A 22,371-nucleotide genomic window follows, 5' to 3' on the forward strand; every position below is an offset into this window, starting at 1 on the left:
AAATAGGTGGCGCAACCGGGGCATGCTGGCCTCAACTTGGTCTGATATTTACGTTGAAATTTGCAGAACAGCCCTTCCAAAAGAATCTTCCTATCATACTTCTAATAAAATAAGACCAAAACGCATCAAAAGTCCAAAACATTTAATAAATATTCTCTTTTAAATTAAGAATTTATCGTTTCAGTTATTGGCTTATTACGCTTGCTAAGTTAGCGCCATTGTTAAAAGAGATATTTATTCCTTAGGAACCTATATACGTAGATGTCGGAATCTAAACCTTGAATTGAATCTGAAAATATATACTTTCACTCTATAAATTTGTTAGAGCTGGCTATAAGGTGCCAAACCCCTCCTTTAGTGGTTACCCCCTGAAACTACCATATACATATATACATCCTCACCAATATTGAAAAAAACATGTCTTCTTCTGGTGTAAACCTTGAAAATTATCATATTCCACTAGAAGAGATCAAACGTGCCACCGAAAACTTCAGTCAAGAAAGATGTATTGGAGGCGGTGGATTTGGTGCGGTCTACAAAGGACAACTCTGGCAGAACCGCACAGTTGCTGCCAAGCGCCTAGATCAGGATAGCTATCAAGGAGATCATGAGTTCCGCAACGAACTTGAGATAGTTTCAAGGTTCCACCATGAAAACATCATATCTTTCGTTGGTTATTGTGATGAAAACGAAGAGAGGATTATAGTTTATGACTATGCACACAACGGAAGCCTTGATCATCATCTATATGATCGAAATAAGATGCGCCACATAACATGGACACAACGTCTAAGAATCTGCATAGGGGCAGCAAGAGGACTAAGTTACCTACACTCGGGTCTTGGGGAGCACAACAGAGTAATACACCGAGATGTCAAGAGTGCTAACATATTGTTAGATATGAATTTGGAGGCAAAAATTTGTGATTTTGGCTTGTCAAAATTGGGTCCCAGAAATGTGCCAAATACCGAGGTGTTCACGAAGGTTGCTGGCACCCAATATTACTTGGATCCCGCTTACAAGGAATGCCACATCCTACGAAAAGAATCGGACGTATACTCCTTTGGGGTTGTACTGTTTGAAATGCTTAGTGGGACGTTGGTTTACAGTAAAATGACCACAAATGATATCAGAATGAAGCCTCTAATGACTTCTGTACGGGAATACAGTCTAAAAATTGATCCAGATATACAACAAATTTCAACTCGTTCTTTGGATACGGTCAAAACTATCGCATATCAGTGCATTAGATTAGATGAGTTACTTCGCCCTACGATGGAGACAGTCGTTGAGAAACTTGAGGAAGCATGGACATTTGAAGTTGGTAAGTCCTAAGTATTATTTAATTATTTTGCAGGAAGTCTTTTTTTCGTATGCAATAAAACTATCTTGGATCATATAACATCACAGATTTTCTTAGTTTTTAAATAAGCAAAAATCCAAACATCTAAGTGGGTGTTTGGGAATATTTTTTAAAATGAGTTATTAGCTTATTGGTTTTTCAAAAAGCCAATAAGTTAAAAAGATGTTTGTCAAAATACTAATTTTATTGATAAAAAAATGGTTTTTTCAAAAAGCCATAAATTCCTTTCCAAAAAGCTATAATAAACATTTTGAGAAGCAATCCGGAAACACACCCTAAATGTATTGTTGATCGTGTTGAAGCTATTGAAAACCGAATATAACTTCTTTAATTATGTCTGTGTCATATGTTGTATATTTATTATATATAAAAGGTTGCTTTCTTTGTTCTAAAATCCAATGAATTCCACTACCAAGGAATTTTAATTAGCTTAATTAATATATATACTCAAGTTTAGAGCTTTTTCATAACCTATAGAATCAAATAACATTGTGAAAGTTTATAGTGGATTAATATCACAAGTGAATTACCAAAATGAAGGAAGTGTTAGAAAACTTGAATAAGCTATAACGTTCTGTTATGTATCATATATGTATCCATCATCTACTTTGAGTTTGTTCCTTTAATATAAGTTTCTTTCTCCATTCCAAGAGAAATTTCAAATATTAGAACCAACAATGAACATATTTATATTATGCAACTTCTTGCTTTTTTATTCTTGGTCAGATGTGTTTGTTACTGCATATACAAATAATTTAGATGAGTATAAACATTGTAGGCGCTATTGAAGAAGATAATGAAGAGGCCATTATTGAAGAGCCAGAGGCCATTATTGACAAAGCAATAATTAAAGAAACCATTTGGGACGGATTTTATTATCAGTCAAGAACCAACAATAGAATATTGAACTCAAGGAAATCAGGTCTAGATGTTTGCTTGCAGAAACTGCTGATCCTATGTGGCTGTGGCATTCGAGAATGGGTCATGTCACTACTAGAAAATGGAGCTAAATAGCGACGGATTTCATAGGGATTAGCGACGGAAATCATATTAAGTGATAAATGAAGTGTTTTGGCTTTTATGGATGGATCACCGACGGATTTGCTAGGGATTAGCGACGGAAATAATCCCTAGCTAATTTCCCCTCAATTACTACCCTAAATCGGTCGCTGTTTCTTTTTCCCTATTTCTTATTCCGGCTTAGGTTTTCAAATGAATTTAGTGAAAGAAAAATGTTTCCTTTATAAGTATGTATAGATTCCGATTTCTTAGACGGGTTGTTTTCTGTAATATGTGTGTTTGATTTCTTAGACCTAGTTCTCTTTGATTTCTTGGATTTCTTTGATTATGAATTGACTTAAATTCTTGACTGTGACTACTTCGAAACTTGCTGCTAAAATGAGATAGTTTTTGTATATTTCCCTTATCCCTACACCTACTGGTTCCATATAGTGGGATTAGAGGGTTTGCTTTCAATGTTAAATTTAAGTAGGAAGAACAAATTAATGTGAAGGGTAGGAATGCTCTGATCACAGGAACAAAACGAGAACCAGGGAGGGTAAGAAACTTGAAAAATACTTGTTAGCCAAGGTTTACTTGCTGGAAAAATGGAATAAATTAACATAGATTTAATCCTCTATTTATACTAATTAAGCTAGTATAATAATGTAACACAAAAACTACTTAACAAGCAAGTTTCCAAAAATGTCCCTGGGACTAAAACTGTCACAGTTTTCCTGTAACTGTTTCTAATAAAAGAAAAAAAGGCAAATATTTATTGTGTTGTTTATTTCTCTATTTTCTCTATGAATCTATCATAAAACAAATGGTTATTGTCTTTGCATTTCTCTTAACAACCCCATTTTTTCTTTAACTATTTCTAATCAAGTAATGTGGGAAGTCTAATATTTTGGGAGATTTTTTAATAAAATCCTAAATTTCATTTTTTAAACAAAAAAATGCTGACGTTTTCACTTTTTGAATAGAAAAATCCAAGAAACCGGTTAATTTATTCGTTTTTGTCATTTTTGACCTATTGAGCAAGACATGAGACCACGTTACTAATTTTTCGAAAATAATAGGATTTTTTTTGTAGATTTCGGCAAAATTTGTATACAATGTATAAACATATTTTTTTTACGTATTTATATTTATTTTTATATATTTGTGTATTTTTTAAGTTTTTATATGTATAAATTTATGCATTTTAAATGTATAAACATATATTTTTACTTATTTATATGTATTTTTAACAAATTGACTTATATTTTCTGTGTATTTTTATGTGTTACTTTTTATGTATTGTGTATTTATATGTATTTTTATGTATTTATGTCTTTTTCTTATGTTTTTTATATTAATGTTTATGTATTTTAAATATATAAACATATCTTTTTAAGTATTTATATCTATTTTTAAGTATCTTACAGAACTTTTATGTATTTTTATGTGTTTTTTAATGTATTACGTATTTATATATATATATATATATATATATATATATTTTAAAGTTTTTTATATACATGTTTATGAATATTTATGTATTTTAAATGTATAAATATATTGTTTTACATATTTATATGTATTTTTTTAGAGTATTTTACATATCTGTTTGGTGTGTTTTTATGTGTTATGTATTTATATGTATTTTTTCGTATGTATGTATTTTTTTAGATTTTTATATAGATGCTTATGTATTTTAAATGTTTTGCTCGTATTATTTTTACGTATTTATGTATTTTTTACATCAAGTCGTCTTCACCATTTCATCTAATTCTCATAAGTTCTTCGAGTATGTCTAGATGGTTTACTACATACCCATATATTTTAAGTTTTTCCCATTCGATGTTTAATTTCAAGATAAGCTAATGGGAAAAAAAACACAAAATATATGGGTAAGTAGTAAACCATCTTGATATACTCAAAGAAGTTATACGAATTGGATGAAATTGTGAAGACGACTTGAAGTAAAAAAAAATACATAAATACGTAAAAAAAAATACAATTATACATTTAAAATACATAAACATCTATATAAAAAACTCTTAAGAAATACATAAATACATATAAATACGTAATACATAAAAAAAACACATCAAAACACATAAAAATATGTAAAATACTTAGAAGTACATATAGATATGTAAAAAACACTTTTATACATTTAAAATACATAAGGATCGATATAAAAAACTTAAAAAAAATACATAAATACATAATACATAAAAAAAATAACACATAAAAATAAATAAAAATATATATAAAATACTTTAAAATGCATTTAAATATATTAAAAAATATGTTTATAAATTTAAAATACATAAACAATGTAAACATATACATATAAAAACTTATAAAAAGACATAAATATGTTTGTGTGTGTATATATATATATATATATATATATATATATATATATATATATATATATATATATATATATAATACATAAAAAATAACACGAAAAAATATATCAAACAATATGTAAAATACTTAAAAATAAATAAAAATAAGTAAACATATACATATAAAAGCTTAAAAAATATAAAACTATGTAAGAAATATGTTTATACATTATATATAAGTTTTGACAAAATCTGTAGAAAAGTCTCATTATTTTGGAAAAATTAATGATTTGGTCTTATGACCTGTTGAATAGGTCAAAAGGGGCTAAAGTGAATAAACTAACTGGTTTTTTGGACTTTTCTATCGAAAAAGCTAAAAGGTTGGAACTTTTTTATTCAAAAAATAAAATTTCGGACTTTATTAAAAAATTGCGCAAAATATTGAGATTTTTTTATAGTTTTACTCAAGTAATGTGTATATACGACAAACAATTCCCATATGTTAACAGAAAACCAATGCCAAAAGAACTATTGTTAATATCATTTTATGTTATGATTAATATAACTTCAAAACTAAAATGGATAACAAATATATGTTTAATTAAAATTAAAATAATTAATCTAACCTAGTAATCTATTTCATCATTGATAGGCTTCATCCGTGATAAATATGTCAACACATAATGATAGGGTATGGATGTACAAAAGAAAAGAAGATGCGTATCTTAGTGAAACATATAGAGAATCTGTTGACTTATTTTTGGATGTTTTTTCCAATGAAACAATTGTTGATAACAATTGTATCTAGCGTCCTTGTAGTACATGCAAAAATATGCTCTACAAAACAAGAGATGATGTAAAGCTTCACTAATTACAATATAGATTCATCCCCAATTACACAAATTGGTGGGCACATGGTTACATAAATATCATAGTGGTGCTATACCAAGTCTGGGATCTAATTCTCTTGATTCATCATAAACAACGAGATGATCAAATTCCTATTCACCCATTAAGAAGGAAGATGACTTACCTCAACATTGCTGGACAGTATGTATATGTATAGGAACTATAGTTGAATGTTAATTATGATACTAATATAAGTGGGGTGTTTTTTTTCCTAGATTCGAAGATGCTAAATTCATCCGAACAATCCCGTCTACACCGATGACGTGCTTAATGGCCCACAGACCACATGGAAGGATGTTGATAAGATTAACCGTAAGGCATTATGGCAACATTTTAAGGTTTGTACTTGATATTGTTTATAGTTTAATACACCAAATATTGTTTATAATTCAACATACCAAATCTTTTTTCATTGGAATATAACTAACTATATGAGTGATATTTATGTGGGAAATGTATCAATGGGATCCTTATAAGTACACCGATGAAGTTATGCACGATGCATGGGAAGAGGTCATCAAAAACAATTTTTCTGAAACCATGACAAATGCACGGAAAGAATCTTTAGATTTGCTAAGGCGAAAAATGACAATGCATCAGGTGATTTATCCCTTTTAAAGTTGTTTAACCCGAAGTCGATAAGATTAGAGTATCGGAAAAAATGATTGATGAAGTTTGGAACACAGACAAATGGAAACGTAAGTCGAAGTCAGGAAAGGAAAATAGACGCAAAATGGAACACGGTTGAATTTTCAAACACTGTTGTGGTTCTATTCTGATTTCTCATCATAGGGACAAACTGGTATGGTATTTGTAAATTGTGTTGGTTGCCATTTTATTTCGAATTCTCTTTATATGTTGTTGGTATATGTTTCATTTCATTCAAATTTTTGTAGGAATCAAAGCTGAAGAGCCCACCAACTCTCCTTGAGCTGTTTTCTAGAGCACATCGCAATAAAAACCCAAAAAAAACACCTCAAAAACCGACTGCGTTACACCTAAAGCCACGATGACTGGGGTATTTTTTTGACTCTTTAATAAAGTAATTAATTATGCATTATGTAATATATTTAATCTTAATTGACTGTAATGGGTTTATAATGAAATAGGATGCATATGCGGATGGTATGGTGGCCAAATATTATGATGATATTGATAGCCATCCACCGTATGATCATGATCTTTGGGTTAAAGTTAATGGAGGTATCAAAAAGGACGAGTACTTGGATTTGGCTTCGTGTCTTGGATTTGGCTCTGTGTCTAATCCACATAAGTTTATGGTGCCTTCTCAAGTAGCCCCAAGTACAAGTCCAGACAATGTAGAGGTTTTTTGTAGAGGTTTTTTTTTACTTTGTTTTTACTTTTTCACTTTCTAACTACTTTACTATAAACATCTCTAGTTGTTGGAATTCAATTTGGAAGTACATTGATATTTGTATATTGTTATTTGTTGATATTTTGTCAAGTTGAAAGTAGGTTGTTGTTGGTTGATATATTAATAATTTATTATTTTTTTTCAAGTTGAAAGTGCGTTGCCTTTTAATGAATATACGGTTTGATTTGTAATTAGGTGTAAACTTAATTATTTTTACTTTCTAGGTTTTTGTTGATCATATTCGTGGGGAGATAGAGGAATAATTTAGGGTGGAACGTGAAGGAATTGTGGCCCAAAACAAGAAATTACCAAGATCTATAATGACATCCTAAAACTCACCTAAGGATGTAACTTACCCAACTAATTAGATTTTGACACTTGATTTTTGTGATTTGGTTTCGATATTGTTTAATCAGTTTAGACTTTGACACATGATTTTTGTGATTTTGTTTTGATACTTTGAAATCCATTTAGAATGGCACTTGCTTTTATGATGTTTCGATTCTTTGAAATTGAATATGAATTTTATTTTGCTAGTTGAATATTAATATTTAAATTAGTAGCTGAATTTTAATCTCCTTTTCTATAAAAACTGAATTTTATTTATTCAGCAAAATTAATTGTTAAAATGCGTTAGCGATGGAAATTCGCGACAGACTAGCGGAGGAATCAGATTGGTTCCTCAGATAATTAGGCACCAATTTTCGATTGATTTCCAACGGTTAGTAGCGGCGGATCAGCGGCGGAATCAGGAGATCCATTGAGTAGTTTGTTCCGTCGCAAATCCGGCGATTGCATCTTGCGTTGGTTATTAGCGAGCGACATGGATTTTTTCAACTGACATTCGTCACTGATATCCTTTAGCGACGAAATTGTCTGGCATTGATGCTTTATTTTCTAGTAGTGTGTAAACTTTGGTGCACTCAAGTACATGGTAGATAAGGAGTTGATTGGGTAGACAAGGTTGGTGCACTCAATTACATGGAAGATAAGGTTGGTTACGTAGACATGATTCTCGAACGATTAAGAATACTACGACCCCATGGCGGGCACCAAATTGTTTTGCTTAAAAATTGATCAAGTGTGACTCGATCAAATTGTATGAGAGGCTATGGTGTTAGTGTAATGTAAGTGTAAACTAATGATCAAGGTGAGATAAGTGAGTTACAAGGAAATCCCTTGATCCTTTATAGGATCTCTGGAATAAAACATTGGGAGGTGATAATGATCACTTGCATTGATGTGTTTTATTGATTTAAATCTGAGATTACAAAGGTGGTGAAGATAATACAACTACAAGTGAAATGCTAGAGATTATCGTGTGTGTAGTGTTCTATTTACAAGTTTTATTTATAGTCTAAGTAAGTTAATAACAAGTACGAGATTTTCAGGATCCTCCTTAAACAAGTATTTGCATGCTATTTGACTAAGTATCGCCGGGTCTTAAGTTTGGTTCAAGTGACTTTCTGTTGAGAACAAGTCTTGTGTTGACTAGTTATGCACATGTGAGAAAGATAAAGAAAAACATAACCATTATAAGTGTTAGAAGTATTAATTGTAATAATCAGGATCATGAGATATGTTTAAGGATCCCGAGGCTTCAAAAATATCAAGGATCCTGAATATGAGTTAAGGATCCTTCCTATAACAAGTATTTAGTTAACATTAGGGTAAACCCTGATGTTGGTTAAAATTATTGACCGTCTTTGTGACAAACAGTCTTCTTGGTGAATACAAAACCATTTCTTGGTGAAAGACAATTTGGAGAACTCCCTATATTATTTATTTTTTGTTACTTGTTTTCTTAGATTAACTTACTTTTGTTCTTTATATTTGAAGTGTATCCGATCGATACAAACCTTCAATTGGTATCAAAGCAGCTTTTTGATACACTCAAGTACTCATGTCGATCTCTTTAAATCCAAAATCAATAGTTTGCAACAAGATCTCCCTATTAGATAAATAGAAATTCTCTTCTTTAAAATCAATGGCTATGGAAGCTCTCGAGTTCATGGACTTTAATATGCTCGAAATCATCAAGAAAGGTCTTGTTGCCGCTATACATCACTCATCCAATGATGGTGCATCTGCTAGTAAGATGAAAGGAAATTTTTTGCATCAATATAATGAGGAAGAGAAAAGGGTGTTCAATCTCGGTGTAAAGGCGAGAATTGCTATTGGAAACACACTCCATTATTCAGTCTATCGTTTGGTTCAAAACTATTCAACCACTCAAGAGATGATGTAACATCCCAAAATTTACGACAAAAATTTCGTTTTTAATTCATTATTTATAAAACCATTTGTCTTAAAACATTCATAGAATCAACTCAATAACAAAACCAATGTATCAATTGTTAAAACATGTCACGATATAACAATATCAGAGTAAAACTCCCAAAGATCTTATATGCGGAATCATGGTGTGATGCGCTGCAATCATGCCGACTCCTTTCCTCTTGAGGAAGAAGTAGCTGAAACCAAAACAGAAAACTGTGACAACCCGTAAATTATTTCGTCGCTGTAACCCGTTCCCGTCAGTAAAACCCGTTTGTATTTCAATTTTTCCGATAACATTTTGGATTAGGTCATTTAATTTAAGACTTTTATAATGACCTCGTGAGTGTTCAAATCCATTAGTAACGCTTGAAAACACCCTAATTATTATTTGGAAAATTTTTAGTTTTATTCCGTCGGGTTACAAACAAATAAATGGGGTAAGACCATCAGCCTCGTTTAACGTCAGTATCGGGTAGATTTCCGCCGGGTCTCAAATTCAATCCATATATAAAGTTGAGTGGACCTCATTTGAAGCTTTTTCACCCTCTCTCTACTCTCTCTCTACAAATCCAAGCTTTTGATCCAAAAACCACCCAATTCAAGCTCCAAATCGGTAAGTTATCCATCCTAGATCATAGATTAACATGTTTAACTTTCATATTCGTGTCAAAATCATGAAATCGGACTAGGAACATGTATTTATGGCCCTGGAACAGCCCCAAACCATAAACACACATAAATGGGGTTTTGAAGCCCCAAAACCCTCCGAAATCACTTCTAGAGCTTGGATATGACCTAAGGACTTACAAGATTGGAATTAGAACACCAAAACCTTAACATTTGAGGGGTAAACATGAGTTTACGGCCCAAGAACATGCTTGGTCCGTAAACACCCTTTCTTAGGCCGTAAACACCTTTTAAGGTGTTAAGATGCCCCTTAAACACCTCCTAAGCCTTGGAAAAATGTCTAGAACCATCCACTAATGTGTTAAGGGCCTTAAACATGCAAGAAACCATCCCCTTAGGAGATTACGACTGTAAACCCCCCAAGGAATGGTTCCTGGGCCATAAACTCCTTTATGTTGGTCAAATGATGCCCTAACTTCCTTCCATGGCTTGTACTTTGGACTAGAAACACTTGTGCTTAACCTAGGGACACCAAAACACATAAGGAATGGGTACTTGAGAGTTTACGGCCGTAAACTCCTAGTTTACTGCCGTAAACTCCTTAAATGGTCCATATATTGGTCAATTCCCTTTCCAATGCCTTAGAACCAAACCTAGCATCATCCCTCAAGTATTATAAGACCATTTAGCAACCAAGAACCCACCACTCATAGGGATATGGTCTTAGGGCCGTAATCTCCTTTAGGAGTTTACTCTTGAAGAGAAAACTCCATATCTAGGCCCTACACACCCTTAGATGCTACCCGGATCACTCTTAACACTTGAATTGAAGTGTTTTCGCACCTCAGAGTGTATATTCTTACTTAATTGGTAGTTCAAGGTCTAATTAGATACAATTGTGTATCTCTTCATATTATATAGGAACTTCTCGCATGCTCAAGTCCCGAACTGACACTTAGCATCCTAACCGACGCATTTCTCGACCGGTGAGTTCATACCCCTACACTTTTTCCATGTTTTTCAATGTTTTTAGGGGGGAAATACAAGAAAAAGTACAAGAATATCTTGTACTCAAATTTATTATTTCGATTGTAACATTTCATTTTTTTTCGTATGCTTTTGATACTGGAAACCGTTTTAACCAACCGTTTAACTTGCAGAGTTAGCTTTCAGATTAACTGTAGATCTCATTATAAAATATTATAATTCATGTTATATTTTATAATTTACGAAGGATTCATACTAATCATAAATTAGGATTATTACTAATAAAACCCGCCTTTGGATGGCACTAGAACTTCGAAAATACAGGTAATGTACGCCTTTGAGTGTCACCAGAGTTTTGAAAATAAGTTTAAAACTCGGCTTTGGATGGCACCAGAACTTCGAAAATACAGGTAATGTACATCTTTGAGTGTCACCAGATTTTCGAAAATAAGTCTAAAGCATGCCTTTGGATGTCACCAGAACTTCGAAAATACAGCTAGTGTACGTCTCTGAGTGTCGCCAGAGTTTCGAAAATACGCCTAAAATACACCTTTGGATGTCACAAGAACTTCGAAAATACAACTAGTGTACATCTCTGACTGTTACCAAAGTTTCGAAATTTCGTCTATTAATATATGCCTCTGAGCGAAATCTGAGTTTCGAAAATAAAACTTCGGATAAGTATAGTAGATATTCGACATTCGACATTCGTATATAGGATAACCAGGCTTTCAGAATACTTATCTTAATACTACAAGTATGGTAGATACTAGTACATTGCATTCCAAATCGATAACCAACCGCCGACTTTTAGGAAAATAAGGGTTTTTCCTGGGATAACATAATTGTTCTTAACCAAACTGTGTAACAAATGGATAACTAAACCTTACTAATAAGAAAATATTGGATTTTCTTGAATAACGACTTTTTTTCAGAAAACCAAAGGAAACTTGTTCTTTTACGAAAACAAACCGTTTATGAACTCACCAGCTTTATGTTGATTTTCAAACTGCTTGTATTCTCACGTCCACATTAGACAGGTACACCGCGATCTTTTGGAGAAGACGGAGCATTTAGCAGACTTGTCTTAGCTTTTTTTCATATGATATATATATATATATATATATATATATATATATATATATATATATATATATATATATATGTAACACTTGTAATACTTTGTTTCAGACAATGTAAATATTTCTATGTAATGTAATGGTTGTGTTTACTACGCTTACTATGTATATTGGTTGTGATACGTTACATGATGTCCTCCGCCCCGGAATGTTTCCGCCATCGGTTTCGGGGTGTGACAGATTGGTATTAGAGCCCTTGTTTATAGTGAACTAAGTATACCAAACCTTACATGGTATAAGACTATGAACACTAAGGGGCCGAAGTGCTCTGAACTAAAAGTATACTTTAAAATATAAGTATTTTTCAAAAGAATACAAGAATACCTAACCGCCGGAACCCATAACCACGAGTAGAACAAAACATAAGTAAATAGGTGTTGTACACTGCGGTTAAACCTGGGCAGTTATGTAGTCGTGTCTAGGGTCAATATAGCCTGATCAACTATATTCATTCGAGACACGACCAACGTGTGCTTGGGAGTGACTGTGGTGTGTAGCATGCCTAAAACATACCAAGTATCCAAACAATGATTCATCGAAGCAGCGAAACATAAAATACTATGGGAGTATTTTAGCCAAAGCCGATTACATTGTAGAAACTCATTCCGAGTGTTGCTACTCATTCCTTCCTTAGCGATAGTTTACCTGCTTTGATAGCTCTTTCCTGTTCTATCGCTTAACAGGACTCTATATCTGTCATAATGAGATATCTCTTCTTGATTCAATTCAAAGGACTTATGATCCTCTCCTTCCTGACTATTTTAGATCAAGATGCCTCCAAGGAAAAGACCCGGCTCAAAGAACAACAATCCTCCTCCACCATCACTTCCCCCTCCATTTGATCCCGTCATGTTTCAAGCAACTGTTAATGCTGCTACCATATCACAAATGAACATCTGTGGTTCAGGCGGGCCAAGAAGTGGTACTCAGCCTCAAAACTAGGAAAGTAGTCAGGGACGCCGGAAGGAGTGTTCCTACAAAGACTTTATGAACGCGAAACCCACGCTCTTCAATGGCACTGGAGGTGTCATTACCCTAACCCGATGGTTCGAGAAAATTGAATCTATCTTTAAAATCCATGTCTGTTCAGAATTCGGTAAGGTGAAGTTCGCTGCCTGCACGTTCACCGATAAAGCCTGACTTGGTGGAACGACTGAGTCAAGTCCTTAACCCTACCTGTAGCCAATGCTATGGGTTGGGAGATCATGAAAGAGCTTATGCTTGCGGAGTACTGCCCTCGAGGTGAAATGCAGAAGCTGGAGCATGAACTCTGGAACCTAAAGATGAAGGGTTCCGATATCGCCGCTTACACTTCGAGATTTGACGACTTGGCGCTTCTTTATCTTGGAATGGTTACCTTGGAAATCAAAATGATTGAGAGGTTCATCTGGGGGTTGACCTAGCCAACCAAGGGTAATGTCTTGGCTGCGAAGCCAGACACATACGACAACGCCAAATGCCTAGCGCAAACTATGATTGATCATAGTGATGACCTTGAGGAAGCAGCTACCACTCCTGAACCAACAGAGAGGGGTGGTGAGAAAAGAAAATTTTGGAAGAAGAAAAAGAGTCAGTCTTCGCAGGAGTCCTCGAAGAGACAGCAAACTGTGGCAGTCCATGCTGTTGTTTATGTCGTCGGTTGCTACTACCCCTGCTGTTGTTTCTGTCGTCGGTTCCTCAGCTCAAGCACCCACCAGTGGATATACTGGTACTCTGCCATGGCGCAACAGGTGCAGTTACCACCTTTGTATCCCTGGTCCCTGTCGTGAAAAGTTTTGTAAAAACTGTGGCCAGGAGGGTCACCTCGCGCGAAACTGCAGAACATCAACCCAATCAACCAATCAAGCTTCCGGAGTGGGTATCAGTCAGGCCTGCTACTGTTGCAGTGAAGTTGGGCATTTCAAGCGAAACTGCCCCAAGGCAGCAATAGCTGGTAACACCGGGAGAGTTTTAACAATGGGATGAGATGAAGCAGCCGCCGATCCCACCGTTGCCACAGGTATGATCCTCCTCGACAGCTCTTATGTTTGCAATCCTTTTCGATTCTAGTGCTCAAAGAAAATCTGTTAGCCATTCATTCAAACAAATTTTTATCATAGTCCCCAACTAGTAATCAAAGCATTTAACGTCGAGATGGCTAACGGTGAGAAAGAGAACATTAGCGATATATTCATAGGTTGTACCCTTACCCTCAGCGATCATTCTTTTCCCATCGATCTTATGTCGGTTTTCCATAAAGAGCTTTGATGTTATCATTGGAATGGATTGGTTGAGCCCTAATCGTGCTGATATCCTTTGTTATGAGAAATCTATCCATCTCAACCTTCCCTCCGATCAAACCCTCATAATCTACGACGATAAACTTAGTTTCCGCCATTGCATCATTCAGTGCATCAAAGCTCAAAAACTTCCTCGAAAGGAGTGTTACACATTCTTGACTCATGTAATCAACGAGAAACAGGAAGTTAAAGACCTCGAGAGCATTCCCGAAGCCTGCAACTTTCCTAATGTCTTTCCCGAAGAGCTTCCAAGAATTCCTCCCGAACGTTGAGATGAGTTTTGCATCGACCTAAATCCTGGAGCAAATCCTTTGGCCAAGTCCCCGTATTGCTTAGCCCCAGCAGAAACGCAGGAGTTATCCAGTCAGCTGCTCGACAAAGGGTTCATCAGACCGAGTTCCTCACCTTGGGGAAAACATTTACTTCTCGAAGATAGACCTTAGATCAGGGTACCATCAGCTTCGATTTCGCAAGAATGATGTTTCCAAGACAGTATTCTAGACTCGATATGGTCACTACGAGTTCGTGGTGATGCCCTTCGGTCTAACCATTTTCCTTGATCACGTGGTAAGCAAGGAAGGCATACACGTGGACTCGTCTAAAATCAAGGTGATAGAGAATTGATCGACACCGAACACAGCCACAGAAATCCATCAATTCGTGAGTCTCGCTGACTACTATCGCAGGTTCATCCAAAATTCTTCCAGAATCGCCTAACCCCTAACCACTTCGACACAGAAAGGTGTACCCTTTTGTTGGAGATTGTGTCCTGTTGAAGGCCTTACCACGAAAAGGAATGACACGCTTTGGAAAGCGCATAAAACTTAACCCGAAGTACATAGGACCTTTCGAAATCCTCGTTAGGATCGATCCCGTAACCTACAAACTCCGACTACCTTCAGAAGTTAGCAACATTCACTGTGTCTTCCACGTCTCAATTCTTAAGAAGTGCCTATCCGATGAAACCCTAGTAATCCATTTGATGAGACCAAAATCAACGAAAGTCTGAACCGCATGAAAGAACCAATCGAAATCATAGATCGAGAGATTAAACGTACGAAACAAAGCCGTATCCCGATAAGTGAAGGTTCGCTGGAATGTCATGCGAGGACCGGGGTTCACTTGGGAGCACGAATACTTGATAAAACGGAAATAACCACGCCTCTTTCCAAACCCATGATTATGTCTTAATTCTAAATTTCGGGACGAAATTCCCTCTAACGGGGGGATAATGTGACAACCCGTAAATTATTCTGTTGCTGTAACCCGTTCTCGTCAGTAAAACCCGTTTGTCTTTCAATTTTTCCGATAACATTTTGGATTAGGTCATTTAATTTAAGAATATTATAATCACCTCGTGAGTGTTCAAATCCATTAGTAACGCGTGAAAACACCCCAAAATTATTATTTGGAAAATTTTTAGTTTTATTCCATCGGGTTACAAACAAATAAATTGAGTAAGACCATAAGCCACGTTTAATGTCAGTATCGGGTAGATTTCCGCTAGGTCCCAAACTCAATCCATATATAAAGTTGAGTGGACCTCATTTGAAGCTTTTTCACCTCTCTCTATTCTCTCTCTACAAATCCAAGCTTTTGATCCAAAAACCACCCAATTCAAGCTCCAAATCGGTAAGTTATCCATCCTAGCTCATAGATTAACATGTTTATCTTTCAAATTCGTGGCAAAATAATGAAATAGAACTAAGAACATGTGTTTACGGCCCTGGAACAGCCCCAAACCGTAAACACACATACATGGGGTTTTGAAGCCCCAAAACCCTCTGAAATCACTTCTAGAGCTTGGATATGACCTAAGGACTTACAAGATTGGAATTAGAACACCAAAACCTTAACATTTGAGGGGTAAACATGAGTTTACGGCCCAAGAACATGCTTGGTCCGTAAACACCCTTTCTCAAGCCGTAAACTCCATTTAAGGTGTTTAGATGCCCCTTAAACACCTCCTAAGCCTTGGAAAAATGTCTAGAACCATCCACCAATGTGTTAAGGGCCTTAAACATGCAAGAAACCATCCCCTTAGGAGATTACGGCCGTAAAACCCCCAGGGAATGGTTCCTGGGCCGTAAACTCCTTTATGTTGGTCAAATGATGCCCTGACTTCCTTCCATGGCTTGTACTTTGGACTAGAAACACTTGTGCTTAACCTAGGGACACCAAAACACATAAGGAATGGGTACTTGAGATTTTACAGCTGTAAACTCCTAGTTTATTTCCGTAAACTTTTAAATGGTCGCTATGTTGGTCAATTCCTTTTCCAATGCCTTAGAACCAAACCTAGCATCATACCTCAAGTATTATAAGACCATTTAGCAACCAAGAACCCACCACCCATGAGTTTACGGCCGTAAACTCATGGGGATATGGTCTTAGGGCCTTAATCTCCTTTTGGAGTTTACTCTTGAAGAGCAAACTCCATATCTAGGCCTTACACACCCTTAGATGCTACCCGGATCACTCCTAACACTTGAATTGAAGTGTTTTCGTGCCTCAGAGTGTATATTCGTACTTAATTGGTAGTTCAAGGTCTAATTAGATACAATTGTGTATCTCTTCATATTACATAGGAACTTCGCGCGTGCTCCAGTCCCGAACTGACACTTAGCATCCTAACCGACGCATTTCTCGACTGGTGAGTTCATACCCCTACACTTTTTCCATGTTTTTCAATGTTTTTAGGGGGGGGGGGGAATACAAGCAAAAGTACAAGAATATCTTGTACTCAAATTTATTATTTCGATTGTAACGTTTCATTTTTTTTCGTATTCTTTTGATACTGGAAACCGTTTTAATCAACCGTTTAACTTGCAGAGTTAGCTTTCAGATTAACTGTAGATCTCATTATAAAATACTATAATTCGTGTTATATTTTATAATTACGAAGGATTCATACTAATCATAAATTAGGATTATTACTAATAAAACCCGCCTTTGGATGGCACTAGAACTTCGAAAATACAGGTAGTGTACGCCTTTGAGTGTCACCGGAGTTTCGAAAATAAGTTTAAAACCCGGCTTTGGATGGCACCAGAACTTCGAAAATACAGGTAATGTACGTCTTTGAGTGTCACCAGAGTTTTGAAAATAAGTCTAAAACACGCCTTTGGATGTCACCAGAACTTCGAAAATACAGCTAGTGTACGTCTCTGAGTGTCGCCAGAGTTTTGAAAATACGCCTAAAATACACCTTTGGATGTCACAAGAACTTCGAAAATATAGCTAGTGTACATCTCCAAGTGTTACCAAAGTTTCGAAATTCCGTCTATTAATATATGCCTCTGAGCGAAATTTGAGTTTCGAAAATAAAACTTCGGATAAGTATAGTAGATATTCGACATTCGACATTCGTATATAGGATAACCAGGCTTTCAGAATACTTATCTGAATACTACAAATATGGTAGATACTAGTACATTGCATTCTGAATCGATAACCAACCGCCGACTTTAAGGAAAATAAGGGTTTTTCCTGGGATAACATAACTGTTCTTAACCAAACTGTGTAACAAATGGATAACTAAACCTTACTAATAAGAAACTATGGGATTTTCTTGAATAACAACTTTTTTAGAAAACCAAAGGAAACTTGTTCTTCTACGAAAACAAACCGCTTATGAACTCACCAGCTTTATGCTGATTTTCAAACTGCTTGTATTCTCAGGTCCACATTAGATAGGTACACCGCGATCTTTTGGAGAAGACGAAGCATTTAGCAGACTCGTCTTAGCTTTTGTTCATATGATATATATGTATAACACTTGTAATACTTTGTTTCAGACAATGTAAATATTTCTATGTAATGTAATGGTTGTGTTTACTACGCTTACTATGTACATTGGTTGTGCTACTTTACATGATGTCCTCCGCCCCGGAACGTTTCCGCCATCGGTTTCGGGGTGTGACAAAAACTGTAAGCACAAATCTTAGTGAGTTCCCCCATCCACATAGCATACAATAATATACTACCTAACATATATGGGTTCTGGCCTACCCCTTCGTTCTCTTTCAACCGGTAGTGGCCTCGCATATCAGGGTGCTGGCTCGGCACTTCGATGTCTTTCAACCGGTAACTGCCTAGCATATCTGGGTGCTGGCCTACCCTTCAGTCTCTTTTAACCGGTAATGGGGACGATTTCATCCCCAATCACTAACAAATATCATACTGGTATACAAACACACAAGTCACATATTGCCTAGCATGTCTGGGTGTTGGCCTACCTATTTGGTCCTTTTGACCGGTATCGGGGTCTATCCATCCCTCCTACCACTATCACATAATATTGTATCATACTAGCACATAAAGTATAACATAAAGTCGCATACCAGAGAATTATCACAACGACAATCATCTCTACTATAATCAACTACTAGTGGCCAACATTGATGCCTTCGACCTACTTTTACTGGAAGGTAACTCACCTCGAATGTAGTAAGTAGTTGAAATCCTTGCAAACGACAATCCACCCAACTCAAGCTTCTATTCATAAAAGATTTAATCAATTACTCGTTCATACTCATGACTCTTTAAAGGTCAATTTTGGTCAAAGTCAAAATCAAGGTCAACACCCTAGTCAAAGTCATCATTTTGGTTAAAGTCAACATTCTATTCAAAATCAACATTCTGGGTTGACTCAACTCGCCGAGTTCCATAAATCATAAAACCCAAAAAACCGTGATCCAACTTGTGGAGTTCTTTCATGAACTCGTCGAGTACATCCTATCAACAGAACCAAGCCTTTCCCTCTCAGCTCGTCGAGTTCGTCCTTGAACTTGTCGAGTCTTTCCTTTTATAGAATCGGAGCACTTTGACCCATATCGTCAAGTTCCTCTATGAACTCATTGTGCTCTTCAGTCTATTAAGCTTTCTTAATGTATTAAGCCATTATCCTTCGAGTCTAAGTCCCATACTTCGGTTTTGTGGGAATACACCTCTAGGAGGGTAAACTTTCCGACTTTACCCATTAAGACACATCCTTAAAAAAATGAGCCCTAACCCTATCTCAAAATGGCTTAGTTCCAACTTCAAAAACCATCAAAACTTCAATATAAACCATAGGGTCATAAATCTGGACTCTAGGGATAGTTTGGTAACGTAAATTTCTCATCTTTTCGTGCATGCATTGTATACTTGGTTCAAAAGATTAAAAAGATGGTCTAGAAGTTGCATGGGACTTCCATGGCTATAAACTCGACACCTTTATGCCATGAAGTCCCTAAATCCCTTGATCTAAAGGGTTTGCCCACATGGGATGTCAAAATCCCAAAAACCAACATTGTTGAACCAAAAAATGGAGAAAATATCCTATAACTAGATCTAAGCATACTCTAGGCAAGATAAGTGCTTTGTACCTTAGATGAACCAAAAATGAAGCTCAACTTCTGGATCTAGTCTTCTCCTACATGTTTGTGCTCCTTCTTCAAGTATCTTCTTCTTTAAAATCACAAAGAATGCGCAAAAATGGCTCAAAAATCTCAAAAGTGAATTTGGGGTTAAGGTGATTAAATAGGAGGCAAAAACCTAAAAATTATGGTTTCATTCTGCCAGTCCTATTCGTCGAGTTGAGGCTTCTGAACTCGACGAGTAGACTTCATAACCCGCATACCAATCCATCTCTACTCGACGGGTTCGGGGCCTCCAACTCGTCGAGTTTCTATAAACAAATGAATAAATTATGAACTAAATACATACCAGGAACTAAGAGCTACAAAACTCCCCCACTTATTCCAGACTTCGTCCTCGAACTCTGCTGCATCTTGAAATAGCTCTAGGTAGTGCTCCATCATCTTATCCTTCAGCTCCCATGTCCATTATTAGCCCTTACAGTTCTGCCTCTTCACCTTCACCAACTCTATTTTCTTGGTCCTCAGATCCTTCGTCTTCCAATCAAGAATGGCTATCGGCCTCTCGATGTAGTTCAGGCTGTCACCCACCTGAATATCCTCTAAAGCCTGTTGGGTTTTTAGCAATATAACACTCCTATGGTGCACATGTAACCCTAGATGCTTTAGAAGTATGTTTTCTCTAATTATACATGTAATTTCAATTTTCCAAAGCATGCATCCTAACTAGCATACAATTTGACAATTAAGCAACACAACTAGTTAGATGACTTACCTTAGTAGGGCTTGTTTTAACACCCGGTCTCAGGTACACATTTAAATTCAAGTCAAACTACATATTTTACCCTTGGACTCGGCGAGTTGGAGGCCCAACTCGTTGAGTAGGATCGACTCCGGGTCGTGGGACTTAGTGACCTACTCGATGAGTTGGAAGACCGACTCGGCGAGTAGAAGCTATTTGAGTTAACCCTAAATTGGAGGGTTTTCACCCTATTTAGACATCTTATGAGGCTTCCACCCCAGCCTCCATCACCTTCAAGCTCTGTTCTCGAAACCCTAATCTACCTATGACTGTTCTTGAGCAATTTGTGCATTTCTTTCTGATATGAAGTTAGAGGAAGGGAAAGCTAGGTGAATCAAAAAGCAAGTCAGTGAGTCCCGAGTTTGGTTGCATTTCTAGTTTATTTGTGGTAAATAGCACCTATCTTGACCTCTTATGTGTTAGATGTACTGTGGGGATTGAATCTTGACATCTTTGGGGGTATTTACGAGACATTTCATATTTTAGAGTGTAATGTAGGGTAAAAGCTTCAGAACTGGAACCTTGGAGGGTTTTCATGGCATAAAGGTGCCAACTTTATGGCCATAAGAACCCCATGCATGTAATAAACCCTATTGTTGGTCTTTTTGGCTTAAACGTCTCATGCATGGACGTAAAGTTCATGACTTTACGTGTTATATCGACCTTAGGAGCCCAAACCTACCCTTTGGATGAGATTAGCACAATGGAAATCGAGTTATGGAAATGGTCATTAGTTGACTCGACGAGTCGTTCATGGGACTCGGCGAGTCGGTGTTTTGTTCCCCAACCTTTTTTTGATTCGAATAGATCTAGTTGAGTCTAAAAGGGAGCTAGTTGAGTCTAGGAAGGAGACTCAGCAAAATAGTCATAGTTATGGATCTGGAAACCATCGGACTTGGTGAGTGTATGAACACACTCGGCGAGTCCATGGCAATTTCTCAACCAATGAGGACGGACTCGATGAGTTGTTCATACAACTTGATAGGTCACAGACTAGACACAATCATATGATGAAGATGAACTCGACAAGTTCAAGGATGAACTCGGCGAGTCAGTTGAAGATTGTCCCGTTGTTATGATTGAAGGAGAACTCGTCGAGTTCTTGCTAGACTCAACGAGAAGCGTCGGAGTTGGGGGCAGATGAAAGAATAGGGACTCGACGAGTTGGTGGACCAACTAGGTGAGTCAAGTCAACTGGAAGTTCACTTTGACCAGGAAGTTGACTTTGACCAGGATGTTGACTTTAGCTAGGGGTAAAATGGTCATTTTAGCCTAAGAGTAGTTATCAGTTTTTGACAAAGTATCATTATGGAAATTTATAGTCGGAGAGTCGTCGGAGCAACATGCAGAGATTCCTTACCCATAGTTTCAGTAGTCAGACACACGAGGTGAGTTTTCCTCCAGTAGGAACGGGTCTAAGACACCATTGCCAGTTCGTTTAAGTTGTGGAGTATTGAGGGGTGAGCTCAATGTTGGGGATAGCCCAATGTAGTTTATATGTTTCCGGACTTCGGTCCGATGCCGGGGGGTCTTGAGAAGTAGTTTTAAATGCTTGATGTCTTTATGATTCGTGCATGTTTATGTGTCATGTGTTATAAGTTCCGGGCTTCGGTCCGATGCCGAGTAAGCCTGATGTAGTATATGTGATTATGTTCTATGTTATGTGTTATGTGTTCAGGGGTAAGCCTAATGTATGCTAGTTTATGTGTTATATGTTATTTGTTCCGGACTTTGGTCCGATGCCATGGAAAGCCCAATGCAGTTTATGTGATTATGTTATGTTTTTATGATATATGTTATTGTTTGTATGTGTCGGGGTAAGCCCGATCTCGGGGTGAGCCCGATGCCCAATATGGTCGGATGCTAGGGTGAGCCCAATACCGGACAGGAGTTTGATGCCAGGTAA

General features: G+C 36.4%; 1 protein-coding gene across 1 annotated transcript; it reads left to right on the forward strand.

The window, feature by feature from the left end:
- The first annotated feature begins 175 nt into the window (after positions 1–175).
- LOC145098431 (putative receptor-like protein kinase At5g59700) lies at positions 176–2,782 on the forward strand. Its single transcript, XM_079036071.1, has 2 exons — positions 176–1,324; positions 2,142–2,782. The coding sequence occupies exons 1-2, from the start codon at positions 418–420 to the stop codon at positions 2,375–2,377; spliced, it is 1,143 nt and encodes a 380-aa protein (XP_078892197.1). The 5' UTR covers positions 176–417; the 3' UTR covers positions 2,378–2,782.
- The last annotated feature ends 19,589 nt before the right edge of the window (positions 2,783–22,371 follow it).

This window comes from Lactuca serriola, chromosome 1 (genome assembly GCF_051521515.1).
Source record: "Lactuca serriola cultivar US96UC23 chromosome 1, Lser_US96UC23_V15, whole genome shotgun sequence".
NCBI lineage: Eukaryota > Viridiplantae > Streptophyta > Magnoliopsida > Asterales > Asteraceae > Lactuca > Lactuca serriola.

Bases quoted from the DNA above. Each gene is read 5' to 3' on its own strand.
- LOC145098431 (XM_079036071.1), top strand. From the start codon at position 418: ATGTCTTCTTCTGGTGTAAACCTTGAAAATTATCATATTCCACTAGAA. The intron at 1,325-2,141 runs GTAAGTCCTAAG...TAAACATTGTAG, and splicing joins AGCATGGACATTTGAAGTTG to GCGCTATTGAAGAAGATAAT.